Source organism: Indicator indicator, chromosome 11 (assembly GCF_027791375.1).
Source record: "Indicator indicator isolate 239-I01 chromosome 11, UM_Iind_1.1, whole genome shotgun sequence".
Lineage (NCBI taxonomy): Eukaryota > Metazoa > Chordata > Aves > Piciformes > Indicatoridae > Indicator > Indicator indicator.
Window position 1 is genome coordinate 12,893,996 of NC_072020.1, and position 18,532 is coordinate 12,912,527.

Consider the following 18,532-nt stretch of genomic DNA (forward strand, 5'->3'; position numbering starts at 1 on the left):
CCTATGAGGAGAGGCTGAGGGAGCTGGGACTGTTTAGCCTGGTGAAGAGGAGGCTCAGGGGTGACCTCATTGCTGTCTACAACTACCTGAAGGAAGGTTGTAGCCAGGTGGGGGTTGGTCTCTTCTCCCATACAACCAGCACCAGAACAAGAGGACACAGTCTCAAGTTGTGCCAGGGGAGGTATAGACTAGATATTAGGAGGAAGTTCTTCACAGAGAGGGTGATTGCACATTGGAGTGGGCTGCCTAGGAGGTGGTGGAGTCGCCATCACTGGAGACATTCAAGAGAAGACTGGATGAGGCACTTAGACCATGGCACTAGTTGATTGGATAGGGCTGGGTGATAGGTTGGACTGGATGATCTTGGAGGTCTCTTCCAACCTGGTTGATTCTCTGAAATTCTTTCGGTTAATCTGTAGTTTATCAGCTATTTGTGGCTGCTTAAAGACGTTTTGTATTTAAATGACCTAAATGTACTGGAGTTGTCTTCTCTCCTCAGACCCATGCATAATTTGCTGAGGTTTTCATCCATTTATCTTGACAGGCTTTAGAGTACCACCAAGCATTTGTATTACATACCTGGGAAAGAGTAAATCCAGGCTTGTACCTTGGCTCTGCTCTTCCTTTATCCAGGCAATAGCAAGTGAGTGGGAGTAGAAGTCACATTTTGTTAGGGTTATGAAAGTAACCTTCAAATCTTTTGCATGGGAGAGAGTGGTAGGAGGGAAGAAGTGACCAAGATGCTATTGGCAGTGTTCCTTTTGTCTCCTAGCTGGAGAAGACTCAAAGAAGCTTTGGGGAGCTTTGAAGTTTTCTCTGACTGGGACCAGTTTAAAATTAGAAGAAACACAAGAAGTATCTAAGACTTTCTTTGAGCCTTCTCAGATGCAGTGCCCAGTAACACAGCTACACAAATGTGCCAAGCCATCCTGATTTAAAACGGGAGTGTGTCTTACTTGGAGGTGTTTGGCATGACTTGCAGTTAAGATCATAGAATAGTTTTGGTTTGAAGGGACCTTAAAGATCATCTAGTTCCAAACCCCTGCCATGGGCAGGGACATGTTCCACTAGACCAGGTTGCTCAAGGCCTTGTCCAACCTGGCCTTGAACATATCCAAGGAGGGGACATCCACAGCCTCCCTGAGCAACCTGTTCCAGTGTCTCACCACCCTCACTGTAAAGCATTTCTTCCTAATGTCCAGTCTAGATCTTCCCTCTTCCAGTTTAAAGCCATTGTCCTTTGTCCCATCACTACAAGCCCTTATAAAAAGTTCTCTCTTTCAAGTATTTTTATCCTGAATGGTGTTTATTTCATCCACAAAGAACCATGCTAGAATGCACAGGTTTGGGTTTGTTGGGTTTTTTTCGTAAAAGTGTTTGTGTAACCTGAAATGGCTTAATTCTCAAAAGCACCTTGTTAAAAACTGGTGTCTAATTATGCTTCTTTCTTGTGATGTCTGTAGGCTGGCACTTCTACAAGGATGCTAATTGCCTAATCTATGGCTTCTAATTTAAAATCACCACTAAATTTGTTTTAAAATCTATCTTTGATTGGCCTTTTGCAATTAAATTCATTTCTTTCTGCCACCTTCCCTCCCTGAGCCCAAAGCAAAGAGCAAAGGTGAGAGAGAAACAGAAGCACCTTTTTGTCTTTACCATTAACGGGGTGTTTTTATTCTTTGTTCATAGCAAATTCCTGTGTTGCTGCTGGGTAGTAACTCAAATTACAGTTTTCACTGCCATAGCAGTGATTTTCCTCATTATCCCAGTGGCAAATAAACTCATTCTCTTTCTTCCTCTGATATCAACCTCTCTAGTTTCTTCCTTTTGTTACCACGGTAGTAATTGTCTTGTTTAGGACTGATAGAAATGAGCCCTCTGTCAACTTGACACAAATTTGGCAAATTTCCACATTATTTTTTATTTTTCTTTTTTTTCCCCTGCTCTTTAATTTCTGCTGTTTCTACAGGGCATATCTGATTATTGTACTAATAATGAGAGGCCTTTTTAAGTTCATTAGCTCACAGTAGGAGGCAGTGTAGAAGGCGGATAAAGCAGTGGGAAAGTCACAATCCATAACTTTAGAGCTTTCAAAAGGCCACAGCTCAGACCAGTGGTACCAGGAAGAAGGCTTGTGCTCAGTCACAAAGGAGCTTTGCTGTTGGAAAATGCTGGTGAATCATTAAGGTTGGAAAAGACTCCTAAGGTCATTAAATGTAACCATTAACCCAATAGCTCTGTGACCAATAAACTATGTCCTGAAGTGACATGTCTACTCAATTTTTGAACACCTCCAGGGCAGCACTTCCTGGGCAGCCACTTTTAGGAAAGACATTTCTCCTAATATCCAAGCTAAACCTCCCCTGGCACAGCTAGAGGCCATTTCTAGATGCACAAACTGGAACACAGAAGATTCTACATGAATACGATAAGGGGTTGGACTTGATGACCTTTGGATGTCCCTTCCGACCCAAACCATTCTGTGATAATGAAAGTCTTCTTTGCTATGTGGGTGCTGGAACCCTGGAGCAGGCTGCCCAGAGAGGTTTTGGAGCCTCCTTCTCTAGGGAGATTCATGACCGGCTTGGCCATTGTGATCCTGGGCAACCTACTCTGGGTGACACTGCTCTAGCAGGGGGATTGGACTGGATGATTGCCAACGATCACTTCCAGCCATAAGCATTTTGTGATCTTGTGACTCTGTGATGCATACTTTAAAACACTCTGTATATATAATGTTATATATAAAAATTGTCATTCTTTTTGAAGCTCTTTTAAGGATTTTGAGGTGCAGAGCAATAGCAGCTGAGCACTGGCAAGGACTATACTTAGGAGGGGTTAACCAACTGTAGAAACAGAGGCTGGGTTTTTATGTGGGTTGTTTTGTTGTTGGTTTGGCTGTTTGTTTTTTTTTTTAATTCAGTTCTGTAGACGTTAGCTTTATTGTCAGCTTCTTTTTTTCTTTTCCTCAAATGTTTAATGTAGAGGATCCTTAAAAAGGATAAATTAGTTTTGTCTTCCCTTGTCCATCAGCACCTCCCCTTTGGAGTTCAAGTAAGCAGTTCTGGGAGTGGAAAACAATCCATGAAGAAATGCAGCAATGAAAATGGTGTTAAGGACTGTGTAGCTACGAGGGGGGTTGTTAGGTTTTGGTTCTGCTGATCAAATAGGGTAACTGGATTGGTTTGACCTTCTTGGCCTGTCTCCCTGGGAGGAATAAATTTAGGAGAAATGTCATATGTCTCTACATGAAGATCTGGATCAAAGCCCAAAACTCCCTTGGCTTTCTGAATGGGTTTAGACAAGGGAAACACCAGACTGCTGGGAGGTCAGGAACAGATGTCATCTTCTTGGTTTGACATTTACTCTTAAAATTTGTGACTTGGTATCACAACAATTATTCATTGCCAGAGCTGATGTTTTGTGGTTACATTTAGGTAGCATTTAGAGCACTGAGAAATATTTCTGAAGTTCCTTATGAAATCTTCGTGAAGTGCCTGAAAAGAGACACAGAGGCTCCTTGATACTGAAAGAATCTATTGACCTGAGTTTGAGGAGAAAGGGAAAACAGCTTGGAATATTTCACAATTTCATTCAAGTGTCTGCTTCTTGTGTAAAATTGACCCTGTATGGGGAATGGGTAAAACTTCCTGGGTGATTCTTTTGTATCACTGACAGGGAGGTTCTTTTTATACAGTAATGGTCTTTAGCTTTGTATTCATGCCACATGAAAAGTGAGGGCTTTTTTTTAGCTCCACTTTGCTTCCTGCATCTTGATAGTTGGTTTGAGTCCTTTAAATGTGTATGTGTGATCAGTGAGTCATCAGTGCCCCATGAAACAGCTCATCCTTATGGACATTTGAAATAAAGCCAGTCTCATCAAGGAGGTCGCTTACAAAGTTGCCAACAAATTAGATGAAATTTTAGAGTGGGTATGAAGTCTGGTTAAACAAACACTTTATTTCTTTCAGGAGCTGATTGATTGATTCCAAACAAAATAAGCTGTACCATCTGGCCCTTGGAAAACAAAGGAACATTATACATTCCTGTTTAAAAAAAATAAATATCTGATTTACCAGTTCTAGATAGACTAATTTATATTAATTACCAATTTTACTTTTCCTATGCATAAAATAATTTCATATACTTATGTATAACAGGCATCACTCTGTAACAGTCGTCCATTTCCAGTAATTCCCACGTTTTCTTTGAAATGTTTCTATCTACAGTGATGCTTATTATGCCTGAGCTGTCCATCATAACACTATTTGAAGTTTGGACTAAATATGAGGAAGCCTTGCTTTACCAAGAGGATGGGCAAACCCTGGAACAGGCTTCCTGAAGAGGTGGTCAATGCCCCATGGCTGTCTATTTAAGAGATGTTTGGTCAATGCCCTTAATGGTCAGCCCTAAGGTGGGCAGGCAGCTGAACTAAGGTGACTGTTGTAGATCCACCCTTCCAGCTAAACTATTCTACTCTGTTCCATTCCCTGAGCTCACCATGAGACTGTTATTTGCCTGAAATCCTAGGGTTGTGGTTTGGTTTTTTTTCAGGTCTTTCAAGGACACTTGCAAGGACATAAATCACAAAGGCTACAGGAAATAGGATTTTATTTTCTTTTTTCAGTTTCAGAGCCAATGTTCGCAGCAATAAAACAAGCCCTGGCAAAGGAAAGCCACCGAGCCATGGAAAGTGGTAACAGGAACGCAAGCCAATGTTTTTCCCTTCTCTCCTCCCTCCCCTCCTTTTTTTCCTTTTGCTCTTTCTTCTCTCCTCTTCTTCTCTTCACTTTCTCTGTTTGTCTTCCCCCCTCTGTTGGTCTTCTCACCCCTCCTTTTTTTTCTTTTCTTTCCTCCTTCTTTCTCTGGAAAGAGTCTGGCCTCATCCTTTCCCCCTGCCCCCCTTTAGCTCTTACTGAGCATTGAGAAGATCCCCACTCAGGCTGCTCTTCTCCAGGCTAAACAGTCGCAAGGCTCTCAGTCTCTCCTCAAAAGAGAAATGCTCCATTGCCCTCAGCATCTTTGTAGTGGCCACTACTCTCTACAGTAGTTGCCTGTCTTTCTTGAACTGGGGAGCCCATAACTGGATGCAGTAGTCTTGAAATAGCATTATAGGGAAGTCAAGGAAAAACTGAAACCAACCCCATGCTGCATCAACTAGACTTCTTCCAGGAAACATTGTGATATTTTAAGATTTGCTGGAACAGAACATTGGTTGTGGAGATATGTAGTAGAATCACTGCAGAGCTGTACAGAGACAGGAATTAGGTTTGGTGAGAAATCTGAGTGCTGTGTTAGGTTTTGGCAGCCTCACTACAAGAAGGACATTGAGGTGCTGGAGAGGGTCCAGCGAAGAGCAACAAAACTAGTGAAGGATGTGGAGAACAGGTCTGGTGAGGAGTGCCGGAGGGACCCAGGGTTGTTTACCTTGGAGAAAAGGATGCTGAGGGGAGGCCTTGTTCCTCTCTACAACTACCCGAAAGGAGATTGTAGTGAGGTGGGGATGGGTCTTTTCTCCCAGGTAACAAGTGACAGGACAGGAAGAAATGGCCTCAAGTTTCACCAGGGGAGATGTAGATTTTTTTATATAAGGAAATATTTTCTTCATAGAAAGGGTCATCAAGCCCTGGACCAGATTTCCCAGATCAGTCGTGAAGTCACTATCCCTGAAGAGATTTAAAAGGCATTCAGATGTGGTGCTGAAGGATGTGGTTTAGTGGTGACAAGTCAGTGCTGCATTAACAGTTGGACTCAGTCTTAAAGGTCTTTTCCAACCAGAACGGTTTCGTGAGTCTATCAGTTCACAATTTTAAAACTTGATGTTATTCTGACTTGTAATAAAATCTGAGAAACTCCAAAATTTACAGAAAGAAAACTCAACTTTTGGTGTCTCTCTTGATCGAAAACTAAAGGGAAAAGTTTGTTAGATCAATAGAATAGTCTCCTGTGATGTAAAACTTGAAATAGTATATAAACAAAGTTCTGAACCAGTTAAGAAACAGATTAGAGTTACTCTTGAAAAGGTTCCTTGTTGCTCCCCAGCTGCTGGAATTCTCTTCTTATTCTGGCTTTCTCTCATATGCTAAAGAAGAAATTGTGTGCCTCAAGCTTTTAATCATGTCAGTATGGAAAGATGCTTTGTTTTCTGTCAATGTCAGTGGCACAGCTTTAATCGCAAAGGTATAGTTCTTGATATATAAATAGAGTCAATTTATTGTCATTATGGATTTTTTTTGCTCCTGGACATGAAGATCCTTATTGCTATGTTCTATTTCATTCCAGCCATTTATGAACTCTCTTGCGAAGCCTACAAACACTTGGGCAAAACTTCAAATTACTACTGGATAGATCCAGATGGCAGTGGGGCTCTGGGACCTTTGAAAGTTTACTGCAACATGACAGGTAACTGCATTGTATTTACTAATTCAGTTTTTCTTTTCATGTAGTTGGGAGAAAAAGTCTGTGGTGATTTGTATTTCTTGGCAAAAGAAAAGTAATTGCTAAGAGCTTTTCATAAGAAGGGTCATCAAATCTGCAGTCACATTCAGTAGAGTCTGAGCAAGGTGGTAGTTCATCAGTTTCACAAACCTTTTGAATCACAGCTATTAATTAGTACTATCAGGCCTTTTGTGTCTTCAGTGGTGCTTCATTTCAAAAAAAGCAGATCTATATGGCTGTTAACCAAAACTATTGCATGTCAACCCATTTGTAGTTCAGGAATACCTGTGGTTCCTGGAGAAAGCAGCTTCTGAGAAATGCCAGACACTTCTTTCTGCCCAGATACTGCTGATTTTCACACCCTTGCCATCACGCGCAGGGAACAGAAATTAACTGCAAGAGAAACTAAAAAACTCGAACCTTCTCTTTCACTTCTGGCCCTAAATAATCCATAGTATGTTTTATGTAAAGCTACAGGCCCTTTCTGCTGTTCCATAAATATACTTTGCACAGTCTGCAAGTCCCTTCAAATATCTGCCCTGGAACAGGTTGTCCAGAGGAGCTGTGGAGGCTCCAAATTGTTCAAAGCCATGTTGGATAGGACTTTGAGCAACCAAGTCTAGATGAGAGGTGTCCCTGTCCCTGGCAGGGAGGTTGGAGTAAATGATCTTGGATGTCCCTTCCAACCCAAACCATTCTATGATTTTATGATTCTTCTGTCCTGTTTTGTCTTTTGAACGGGTGTTGGAAGGACATACCTTGGTTTACTCCCGAGGCGACGGTAACTAATTTGGGTTCCATTGCTTGAGTTTTCCCTGCTTTTAGCACTAGTTTTGCATGGGTAAGTTCCCATCTGGGCATCCTGATGGAAGAGGAACTCTGAGTCACCTCCATAGCCATGCTGAGGCAGAAAAATCTCATAATGAAAAATGAGAAGGGGGTGGATTTCTGCACGAAATACAGTATCTTTTTGGTTTGTTAATGCGTGACAGTTGTCTCAGGACTGTTTTCTGGTCTGAAGCACTGGATGGCTGACACAATAGATGTACCCCCTGACTTTCCCCAAATATCTGCACTGTAAGTTTGAATTTCAGCCTGCTCATAGCTAGACAGCCTTTTGGAGACCAGGAAAATGCCATTGTTTCGTATCACCATTATCATCTGCACTTTTCTAATACACGTGTACCTAAAAAAGAGCCTCATCTAAGCCCTGGGAGTGCCATCAGTCTTCCTTGGACTGGAGGGACAGGACAGCCAGTCTGTTCTGAGACACAAGTGTGAAGGCACTCTTTCAGAGAAGTGGATTCTGCATCCTCTAGAGCTTTCTAAATCCTGACTAGCACCTTGAACTGTATCAGTAACAAATTAGACAGGCACTACAGGGAACAGTGCCAAGAACTCCTGATCTGTTGCAGTGATTTCCACTGTTCAGAAGAACAACCACTGTGCTCAGCCCTAAGAGATTTTTGGGTACTTTTCAAGGATATCCTTGTGAATCTTAAAGCATCCTAGTGCAGTAGTGTCAGGCACAAAACCCACACACCTATCCCCTACTACACTGTTGCTCATTCATGTTAAGTGTAAATATGAAGGAGAAGGTCCTAATAGATTTGCCCACACTAGGATAAAAGATAAAGTCACCATTTCGGTTTACTAAGATTTCTTGTCTGCAAAACTATTTTCAGAGTATTTAAATGTGGCATTTCCCTAACTAGTGCAAGGAGAAAACTATGATAGCTGATTTAGTGCTTGTTCCCTTCATTTGGATTTGACACATGCTGTGGAAAAAAAGGAGTTTTCTGGTTTAACTGAATCATGCCCATCGGGAACTCTTTGCTGCAAGAAAAAGATATTTTACACTAATATCCACATAGCTATTTGAATTTAAAAAATGAGAATCTAACAGTTTGTTTAGCCTGAAGAAGAGGAGGCTGAGAGGAGATCACATTGCTCTCTGAAGTTACTTGAAAGGAAGATGGAATGAAGCTGGTGTTGGCTTCTTTTCCACAGTAACTAATAAGAGGACAATCAGAAATGGCCACAAGCTTTGCCAAGGGAGGTTTAGATTGGATATTATGAAGTCTCTCTTTGCTGAGAGTGGTCAGGCATTGCAACAGGTTGCACAGGGAGATGGTGGAGTCACTATCCCTGGAGGTGTTCAAAAACCATGTAGACATGGCATTCCAAGACATGGTTTAGTGGGCATGCTGATCTTGGGTAGAAGGTTGGACTTGACAATCCTAGACGTCTTTTTCAAACTTAATGATTCTATGATTTTTAGCTATCCCTTTTTTTTTCATTCTGGTTGAACTAGCAGGTAAGAACATCTTAAGGACTGAAAAGGTAACATAAATTGTAACTTGCTAGCTGTGTTCTTAGAGAAAAAAAGTCTATAAGGTTAAGATTATTAGCAGAGCTGGTATCCATCTTTCTAAAATAAAGTGGCTTAACTCTTCTGTGTTGCTTTCACACTTACTGCTGTATGGTTAAATGGTGCAAAGCATTGGTCAGTGAGCTGTGCGTCCACTTGTCTGTAAATCATCCAGGGCAAGAGTAATATCCTGAAAAGCCACTGAAATTCTGTGTTTAGAAATTCCATTTTCTGTGCATAATAGAATAGTGGGGTTTAGAAGGGACCTCTGGAGATCATCCAGCCTCACAGCAGGTTGCCTAGGATCACAATGTCCAGGTGGGTTTGGAATTTCTCCTAAGGATACTCCACAGCCTCTCTAAGCAGCCTGCTCCAGGCCTCCAGCACCTGCACAGCAATGAATTTTTTTCTTATGTTTAGGTGGAACTTCCTGTATTCTTGTTTGTGCCTGTTGCCCCTTGTCCTGTTGCTGGGCACAACTGAAAGGAGTCTGGCCCCAGTCTCTGCCCTTTAGCTCTTACTGAGCATAGAGAAGATCCCCTCTCAGGCTGCTCTTCACCAAGCTAAAGAGCCCCAGGGCTCTTAGCCCCTCCTTCTTACAGAGATGCTCTAGGCCCTTCAGGATCTTTGTAGGCTCCATTGGTCTCCCTCCAGTAGTTTCCTGTCTCTGTAGTACTGGGGAGTCCGAAAATGAACTCAGTACTCCAGATGTAGCCTCACTAGGACAGAGTAGTCCAGAGGAGAACATCCCTTGACCTGCAAGTCACACTCTTCATAGTTCACTTCAGGAGACCATTTGCCTTCTTGACCACAAGAGCACACATCTTTCGCTCCTGCATGTACTGTATCACAAATCTTGTATCCCATCTTTCGTTACTTCATCATCGTGTCAGCATTTCACATACAGATTCTGTAGTCAGGAAGTGTTAGGCTTCCAAAACATGTCAGAAAAGTATTTTTTAAAAATAAAACTGAAGATAAAATTACAGTGCAACGTACAGCTGTCTGGGCATATTTCTGGGCATAAACCACATTCATCTTTACTGTGTCTTAATTTAGTAAACAGACAAATGTCGTGATGTGTCCTGCCCTTCACAGATATGGGTTTGATAACTAAAAATTGTAGTTTCTTCCAGTATTTGAAGGGGTCTGTAGGAGAGAGCTGGAGTGGGACTTTTGACAAAGGCATGGAGTAACAGGGTGAGGGGAATTAGCTTCAACCTGAAGAAGCTCAATTTAGATTAGACATTAGGAACAAATCCTTCACCATGGTGAGGCACTAGAACAAGTTGCCCAGGGAGGTTGTGGTGCCCAGGTTGGATGGGGTGTTGAGCAACCTGATCTAGCAAGGAGCTGTAATCACCTGCCCATAGCAGGTGATTAAAAGTAGATAATCTTTTAAGGTCCCTCTGCTTTTTCTTCTACTTCATCATTTAGACCACTGACACAAAGCAGAAGAGATGGGTTTCATAATCTATTTTACCAGAAGACATGTCAGTTAATTGTTTCTATTGGTCCTGAAGTCATTATACCTCTTGACGTGGCTTTGATCTCATTCCAGGATCCAAATAGCTGCAAGCATAATGGCTTACCCTATCCCCTGTCTAGTACAGTTCTTTTGCCTGAAGCTAAACATCTCCAAACACTTTGAGATATCGTCATGCCTATTCATAGCCTGCCTCATTAAGGTCAAATGTACAGGGTGGTTTCTCTGCCTGCTCCCCAGCTCTCCTTCTCTTTCTCTTCTGCTTTTTAACACAAGTGGCAAATGTAATAATTAGTGCAATGACTTTGTGAGTAGACATTAAACAACCATAACTGTCTGATCCTGTGATTTTTCTGTCTTCTTTCTGTAAATAGTGGGTCACTGGAGTGTTTTTTACTATGGCATATGTAGAAACATATGGCATGTATGTAAATGTGCCATCCATCACTACGTACTGATGAGAAATGCCCCAGCAGCAGAATATGTTCCTATTGCACATATCTCTATAATTAGTTTTTTAAATGGGACATTTTGTCTGTCAAATGTTTTTTTTAACTTCCAAAGTACCAAAACTTTTCTCTCTCTCTCTCTCTATATATATATATAAATGCCTGTGAAACATAAAATTTTTAGCAATTCAAAAGATAATATTAAAGACTTTTTGCTGTGTAGATCACAGAATTGTAGAATTGTTTTGGTTGGAAAAGACCTTTAAGATCATTGAGTCAACCATCCACCTAAGACCATTATGGCCACTAAACCATGTTGCAAAGTGGCATGTCCTCATGTTTCTTTAACATCTCTAGGGACAATGACTCCACAACCTTTCTGTGCAGCCTGTTCCAAGGCCTGACCACTCATTCAGGAAAGAAATTTCTCCTAGTATCCAATCTAAACCTCCTCTGTGCTCCAGATGTTCCAGTCTGATAGAGGAAGGAATTAGCTGACTCAAGTAGATCAAATTGACAAATATGTAAAGGCAATAAGCAAAACTGTGTCAATAAAAGTAGAGACTGGCCCCAGTGTAATCGCATTGCAGAAAGCTTCTAATACAAGTATTTTAAGTCTTTTAGCTAAAATGCCGGACATTGTTTTTTATCTATTTGTATTTACACGTTTATTGGGGCATCGTTTTGGTTTGCATTCAGCTTTTTCTGTACCTCAACACCACTGGCCAGTGCCTTTCCTACCTGTGCTCTGAAGCATGGTACCAGCTGTTGGTAAGAAGGTCATGGTTGTTTTTCCAGTTGGATGCAGACTATCCATTCAGCCTCAGTCAGTTCACAGACTAATTGCCAGCCTTTATCCAAACTTGCCTTGATCAGATGCAGCTTGCTCTCTGGAAAGCTTCAAAAGTCAGGATGATTTTCTGGTTGATTGGTTTTGCCTCAGGTTACCACTGGAAAACAATGTTGTTAGGTGCTCCTGTGCTCAGCAGTTACTTGGTTGGATTTGACCAAATAAATGCAATCTAGTCATCACACACAAAAGGTTTTCCAATGTCCAGGTGGGTTTGGAATCTCTCCAAAGAAGGAGATTTCACAACCTCTCTGAGCAATCACCTCCAGGGCTCAGGCTCCTCACAGCAAATTAGGGGTTTTTTTTAGGTGTTTAGGTGGAACTTCCTCTGTTTTATTTTGTGCTCATTGTCCCTCATCCCATTACTGGGCACCACTGAGGAGAGCCTGGCCCCATCCTCTTGGCCCCCACTCTTTAGCTATTGATCAGTATTGAGAAGATGCCCTCTCAGTCTTCTCCAGGCTAAACAGCCCCTATTTGGCACTTTTGCCAAAGTGATACCTTAAACCTGAAGATATTTCTACAAAGATTAGATTTCTGTTGTCCAGTGTGAGATGCACTTGTGCATCACAAATCAGAATCACTTTGGATTTTCTTTCAGACCAGCCTTTGTCTGACTGCAATGGAATAAACCTGCCAGCAGTCACAAAAGAAAATTAAGCATGTTTGTCAGCAGTAATAGGAGAAAATGCTGTTTGAAATAGAAACTGATTAGGCATGGCAGTGTTGTTAACTTACTGTATCGTAGATCTAGGACCATCACTGCTCAGCTGGATTCCCTTTTTCTGCACAGCAGTCCTTGGAAAGAGTTAGTGCTCTCACAGACATGGATTTTCCACAGAAACTACTCAGCAGGCAAGTTGAGGGAGTTGAAAAGGCAAAGATGACTTAGAGTTCTCTCCTTTGATCTAGACCCATGAGTCGTAAGTGCAAATATGTTTGTCAGAAGCATTGACTTCTACCTGAGGATGCTTTGTTGCTCACATTGGTCGCACATACTATAGAACTGTGCTGTACTGGTTACTCTTACTTGTGCTGTATGGTGAACATCCAATGAACAAACAGCTGAGCCAACTGGATGCTAACCAAAAGCTGTGCTGAGAAGCTTCTGGTGACTGGCAGCTCTGCTAGGGAGAGTAGATGCAAATGGGCTGGGCTCACAAGTAGTTGTGGTCAGGAGTTGTACTTAACTTGCTTTGTGCACTTTTTGCTTCTCTGTCTCACTGCATAAACTGGATTGCTAAAAAGTCACAGATCTGTAGAATTAAAAAGTTCCAGCCACTAACCTTCTTACTGAACAGGAATATTCAGAGCAAGGAGTCTTCTGCTATTTGTTTCAGCAATCTTTACTAGGCTGTGCTGAAGCTCTGAGCAGTTGCTTTGCTTCTGCCTGACACTCCTGCCGTAACGGTCACAGGTTCTTGCTGTAACCATCACATACATGTTAAACCCATGTTATGTAGTGCCCAACTGTATTGCAAAGCTGCACTTTCAGATGCTTTGCAGGGCTTCATGGCATTCATGCACTGGAAGAGAAGTGCTACAGATGCTACAGACCAGCAATGTCTTTCCTATTGAATCACAGAGGAGAGTCAAATCAAAGTAGTTGCTGTTGCAGCCTTCTTCCCCAGCAGAAGTTACTAATCACTCTTACGGGTTTTAATAGTACACTAAGAGCCAAACCTACACGCTTTTTCAAAATACAGTCTTAAGATTTTTCAAATCAAATCTTTCTTGAAGGTTTAGTTGGACCAAAGATATTATCTAACATTCCTTGGAGTTTCTTTCCTCTCCTGTCCTTTTCTTTCCAGTCCATATTAGCTTGGGAAATGTCTGCTTCTAGTTAGGTTGCTAACAGTTTGGTTCAAAGATATTTTGATCTAGTATTTTAGTGGTGACATCAACGTTATGCCTCTTCTCATTCCACTTTTCAATAGTATTTTCTGCTTCATATGGTGAGTTGTTGCTTCAGACTCAGGAATGAGATTACACAAGCAACACTTGTCAGTCTTACCTATGCTATGAAAAAGGAAGCTGCATTCTGGAAAATGGAAGAGGGCCCTCAGTGAAACAATATCTTTTATAATTCTTCACTTTGATATTTTCTGGAGATTGCCTGATTTTCAGTGTATTAATGCAATAATTAGGTTACTTCAGTGCACTATATTCCTTTTCTTGCCTGTCCAACGACAGGAGATAGCAGGATGTGAGAAAGTGGAGAATGCTGGTTTTGAGTGAATTAAGTTGGATCACTGAAGAGTATGCTGAGGATTCAAGCACTCAAAAGCTGATGGAAGAAAGAAAGGGGAAGTTTGTTCAGCAGTAACAGTTGAAACCTTAGTCGTCTTTCTGCCTCTTCAGGAGAGTAGAAATGAAAACTGACCTGACGTTTTCACTCAAGATAGTTAAGGAAGTGGTTTCTTGAAGTTCAAGCTAACATAGTAAAAGCCTTGAAGAGCCTTTTACTTCAAGATATCCTTTCATATATATACATGTTTTAATTTTTTAAACTCCTTTACTTTCTCCAGTGATTCTAGGAAGCCCTGTTTAGGATCATAGCTAACGAATGCTGTGGCATTGTTCAGTAAAAAGTCAGGCAGCAGCTGATTCCTTTTCAGACAGTTGAGTTCTTTTAAGTGCACATGAACCCATGATACGCTAAAATGAACTGAGAGACACTTCAAGGAAGATATTTTCATTTGATCTTTCCAATTGTATGGGCCACTCTCCAGAAGGTAGAATCAGTTGTTGATTATTCAGTTACTGAACTGTAAAAACCCCCAGAACTCCAGCATTTGCTGGTGTTCTGTTCACTGTGCTAAAAACAACGTTATTGTTATTTTGCATCCTTTGTTCTTGACTTTAATATTCCTTAATCTAAACTGAACTGCAAGTGCCATCTGTTAGATCAGACACTTAAATGATCCGAGTCCTCCTTCATATGGCTGTACTCTGTCTCAATCTTTCTTGTTCCTTTCAATATATGATCATTCTAAAACTCTTGTTTCTATTACCATCTATATGAGGTCACTTCCCACATTGGGCCCCAAATTTGATTGAAGCTGTTCCCCCCCAGGCACATGTTTTTCAGCATGACAATCTTTTCTGTTTTTTTTTTTTTCTTTAAGGCATGAGTGATATGTATTCTGCTTCTTGATATTCTCCTTTCACTAACTTTGTATATGGAAGTGCGTTGAATGGTTTGAAATCACCTCTAATAATCCAGAGAAGTCAGCCTCTGCTCAGCAACCGGTTTAGTAATATCCCTTCATGTTTGGAATCACAGGATCATAGAACTGTTTGGGTTGGAAAAGATCTCTAAGATCACTGAGTCTGACCTTCAACCCGACACCATCATGGCCATTAAACTATGTCCTGAAGTGCCAAGTCCACATTTCTTGAACACTTCCAGAGATGGTGACTCTACCACCTCCCTGGGCAGCCTGTTCCAATGCCTGACCACTCTTGCAGAAAAGAACTTTTTTCCTGATATCCAACCTAAACCTCCCATGGCATAATTTCAGGCCATTTTGTCTTGTTCTATCACCTGCTATCAGGGAGAAGAGACTGACTCTCACCTCACTTCAACCTTCTTTCAGGGAGTTGTAAAGAGGTTTCCCTTCAGCCTCCTCTTCTTCAGACGAAACAATTGCAGTTCCTTCAGCCACTCCTCACCAGACCTGTTCTCCAGACCCTTCTCCAGCTTTGCCCTTCTCTGGACACATTCCAGCAACTCGGTTTCTAACATGTTGTGTTAGAGCAGCCACTTCATTGTCAGTTCTCTGATAAGTGTTGGTTCCCTGAAAGCTGTATTTTGGCCACTTGTTTCCACTGTGTCTTGTAGAGCATCCAATTTATCTGTTACATAGATAATAGTAAAATATTATAAACTTCTGTCTTCAGGGAGCTGGAACTAGATAATCTTTAAGGTCCCTCCCAGTAAGTTCGCAAAATAAGTAGAGTTTTCTTCTTGCTGAATTATATGAGACTACATAAACGCAAGAGTAAATGTACAGTTTTGTTGTCTCAGAAGACAGTATCTGTAACTAAAAAGGAAAATACTTAATCAGTACTCAGGAATTAAACGTGAAGATTCATTATTATCTTGATGAAGAGAAAATGAGATGAACAGCAGAAGGAGAATATTACTGCAGGAATGCTTGGATTACATTTTGGGACTGATTCTATTCCCCATGTAAAATGAACTCACTGACTTTGATTTCAGCAACATTCAGTCCATAAGAACACTCTTCATCTACTCTTTTTATCTCCCCCCTCCCCCCCACCCTCCGCCCCCGCTCTGGATATTGGAATTTTCTGATCTAAATCTTGTTTTTCACATTAGTAAGATGAGAGTAGAAGAATTTGTATCACCAGAGCAACTTCACTGCAAAACGGACATTTGCAAATCTCAGGCGAGATTGTCAAAACACTGATTAACTTCAATCAAACCCACAGTTTCCAGTTCTGTAAAAAACCAGCTGGAGCTCCTTTGAAGTCTATAGCAGCATTAGTTTCAAATTGGTGTGTGTGTGTGTGTGTATATATATATATATATAGTGTCTTAAAATTTTATACACATACAGAAGTATCTGGAAAGGGGATTTTGACAAAGGTGTGTAATGACAGGACAAGGGGTAATGGCTTCAAACTGGAAGCTTGATTTAGATGAGACATGAGGAAGAAGTTCTTCCTTACAAGGGTGGTGAAAACTTCTATGGGTGGGATCGTGCCCGGAGAACTTGTAGAGGCTTCAAGCCTGGAAGTGTTCAAAACAGGGTGAGATGGGGCTTTGAGCAACCTGGTCTAGTAGGAAGTGTCCATGCCCATGGCAGGGGGATTGGAACTAGATGATCTTTAAGTTCCCTTCCAACCCAACCTATTGTAAGATTTTATTTATTTATTGAGGAATGAGAGAGAAGAGGGATTAGTCTACTGTCTTCTTTTTTCCCCATATCACAGAATCATAGAATGCCAGGTTCAAAAGGGATCATTTGGTCCAACCTTTCTAGGTCACTGTAGTTTCAATGAGATGGCCCAGCGCCTTGTCAAGCTGAGTCTTAAAGATGCCCAATGTAGGGGACAGGTCAGATCTTGTGTTTACAGAATTGCTACAAAAAATCATGGGAGTCATTAAGGTTGGAAAATCCCTCTAAGATCAAGTCCAACTGTCAACTCCATGCCACCATGCTCACTAAACCACATCCCAAAGTGCCTCGTCTACATGTTTTTATGGAACGTTTCCAGGGATATTGAGTCCAGCACTTCCATGGGCACCTTGTTCCAATGCCTAACCAAAAAAATGCTTAGTTTAATCCCATTACTATCGTGGTACTATCACAGAAAATTCAAGAGAAAATGAAACATTATGTTGTTATCAGAAACTAAAACAGGAGATCTCATAGCAGGAGGTAGTTACTATTGTAATTTGTATCCTCTCTAGAAGGCAGCCCACTTTTAAGTGAATTGTCTTGTATAGTTTCTGGAGTGATTTGTGGTGTAACGTATTGTAGAACACATTGCAGTAATCTAATTTGAAGTGACAAATGCACCAATGATGGCAAAAGTCATGTCTAATGAAGAGCTATCTTCAGACTGACGTGTGAAGGAAATGTACTCCTAAATGTTGGTGCAATAGAGTGCAATAGTAGCTAGAAATCCAGCAGGGTTTGCAGGCATCAGCTCTTAACAACAAATGCAGAGCACACAGCAGCAGATGGAGAAGGATATGATTTTTATTACATCTTCAAATGACTATCCCCTGTCTTTCTCATAGGTATTGCCTTACATTTGTGTTCACTGATATTTCAGCTAACTGTCCCATCCTTCCATCTGATCTGAATGCTAAATATGCACTACTGGTTTAAAAAAGACACAGATGGGAGGTATCAGCAGTGTAACACTGGTTATCAGCACAGACCACATATTTTCACAGAATCCCAGCATTGTGAGGGTGGAAGGGACTGCTGGAGACCATGTTGTTCAACCCTGCTGCTAAAGCAGGGTTGCCCACTGCAGGTTGTCCAGGTGCATTTTGAAAGTCTCCAGAGATGGCAACTCCACAACCTCTCTAGGCAGGCAGCTCCATCATCCTGACAGCAAAGAAGTTTTTTCTTCATTTCAAACAAAACCTCCTGTATTGTAGTTTGTGCCCGTTGCCCCTTGTCTGTTCACTAGGCACCATAGAAGGGTCTGGCCCCAATCCCTTGCCCTATGCTCTTTAGCTATTGATCAGCATTGAGAAGATCCCCTCTCAGGCTGCTCTTCTCCAGGCTAAACAGCCCCAGGGCTCTCAGCCTTTCCTCCTCACAGAGCTGTTCCGGTGCCCTCAGCATCTTTTTTATCCTTCACTGGACTCTCTCGAGTAGTTCCCTGCCTCTCCACCTGGCTGCAGAGCAGGCCTGTGGAAAGGGACCTGGGGGTCTTTGCAGACAACAAGCTCAGCATGAGTGAACAGTGTGCTGCAGTGGCAAGAAAGGCCCAAAGGATGCCAGGTTGCATCAAGGGCATCATCAGCAAAGATAAAGAAGTCATTGTCCTGCCCTACTCAGCACTTGTCAGACCACACCTGCAGCACTGCATGCAGTTTTGGTCCCCGCAGTACAAAAAAGATGTGGACAGGCTGGAAAACGTCCAGAGAAGGTCCATGAGAGTGATCAAAGGGCTGCCAGATCTGCCATATGAGGAAAGGCTAAGAGAACTGTGCGTGTTCAGCCTTGAGAAGAGAAGGCTTAGGGAAGATCTTATGACTATGTACCTGAACATAAAGGGTGGCTACCAGGAGGATGGAGGCTCCCTTTTTATAAAGAGTTACATGGCAAAGATAAGGGATAATGGGACAAGTTATTCCTGGGGAGATTTCCATTGGATGGCAGAGGAAGATTTTCATGAGAACAGTCAGACATTGGAATCATCTCCCAAGGGGAGCAGTGGATTCC

At 41.7% G+C, this 18,532-nt stretch overlaps 1 protein-coding gene across 1 annotated transcript in view; it reads left to right on the forward strand.

Annotated features, from left to right (window-relative positions):
• The window catches only part of CNTNAP2 (contactin associated protein 2), a 664,834-nt gene that overhangs the window by 365,837 nt on the left and 280,465 nt on the right, over positions 1-18,532 (forward strand). The window contains exon 12 of the mRNA XM_054385136.1: positions 6,283-6,402. Coding sequence (XP_054241111.1) covers positions 6,283-6,402 — 120 coding nt within the window. The remainder of the gene's footprint in view (positions 1-6,282; positions 6,403-18,532) is intronic.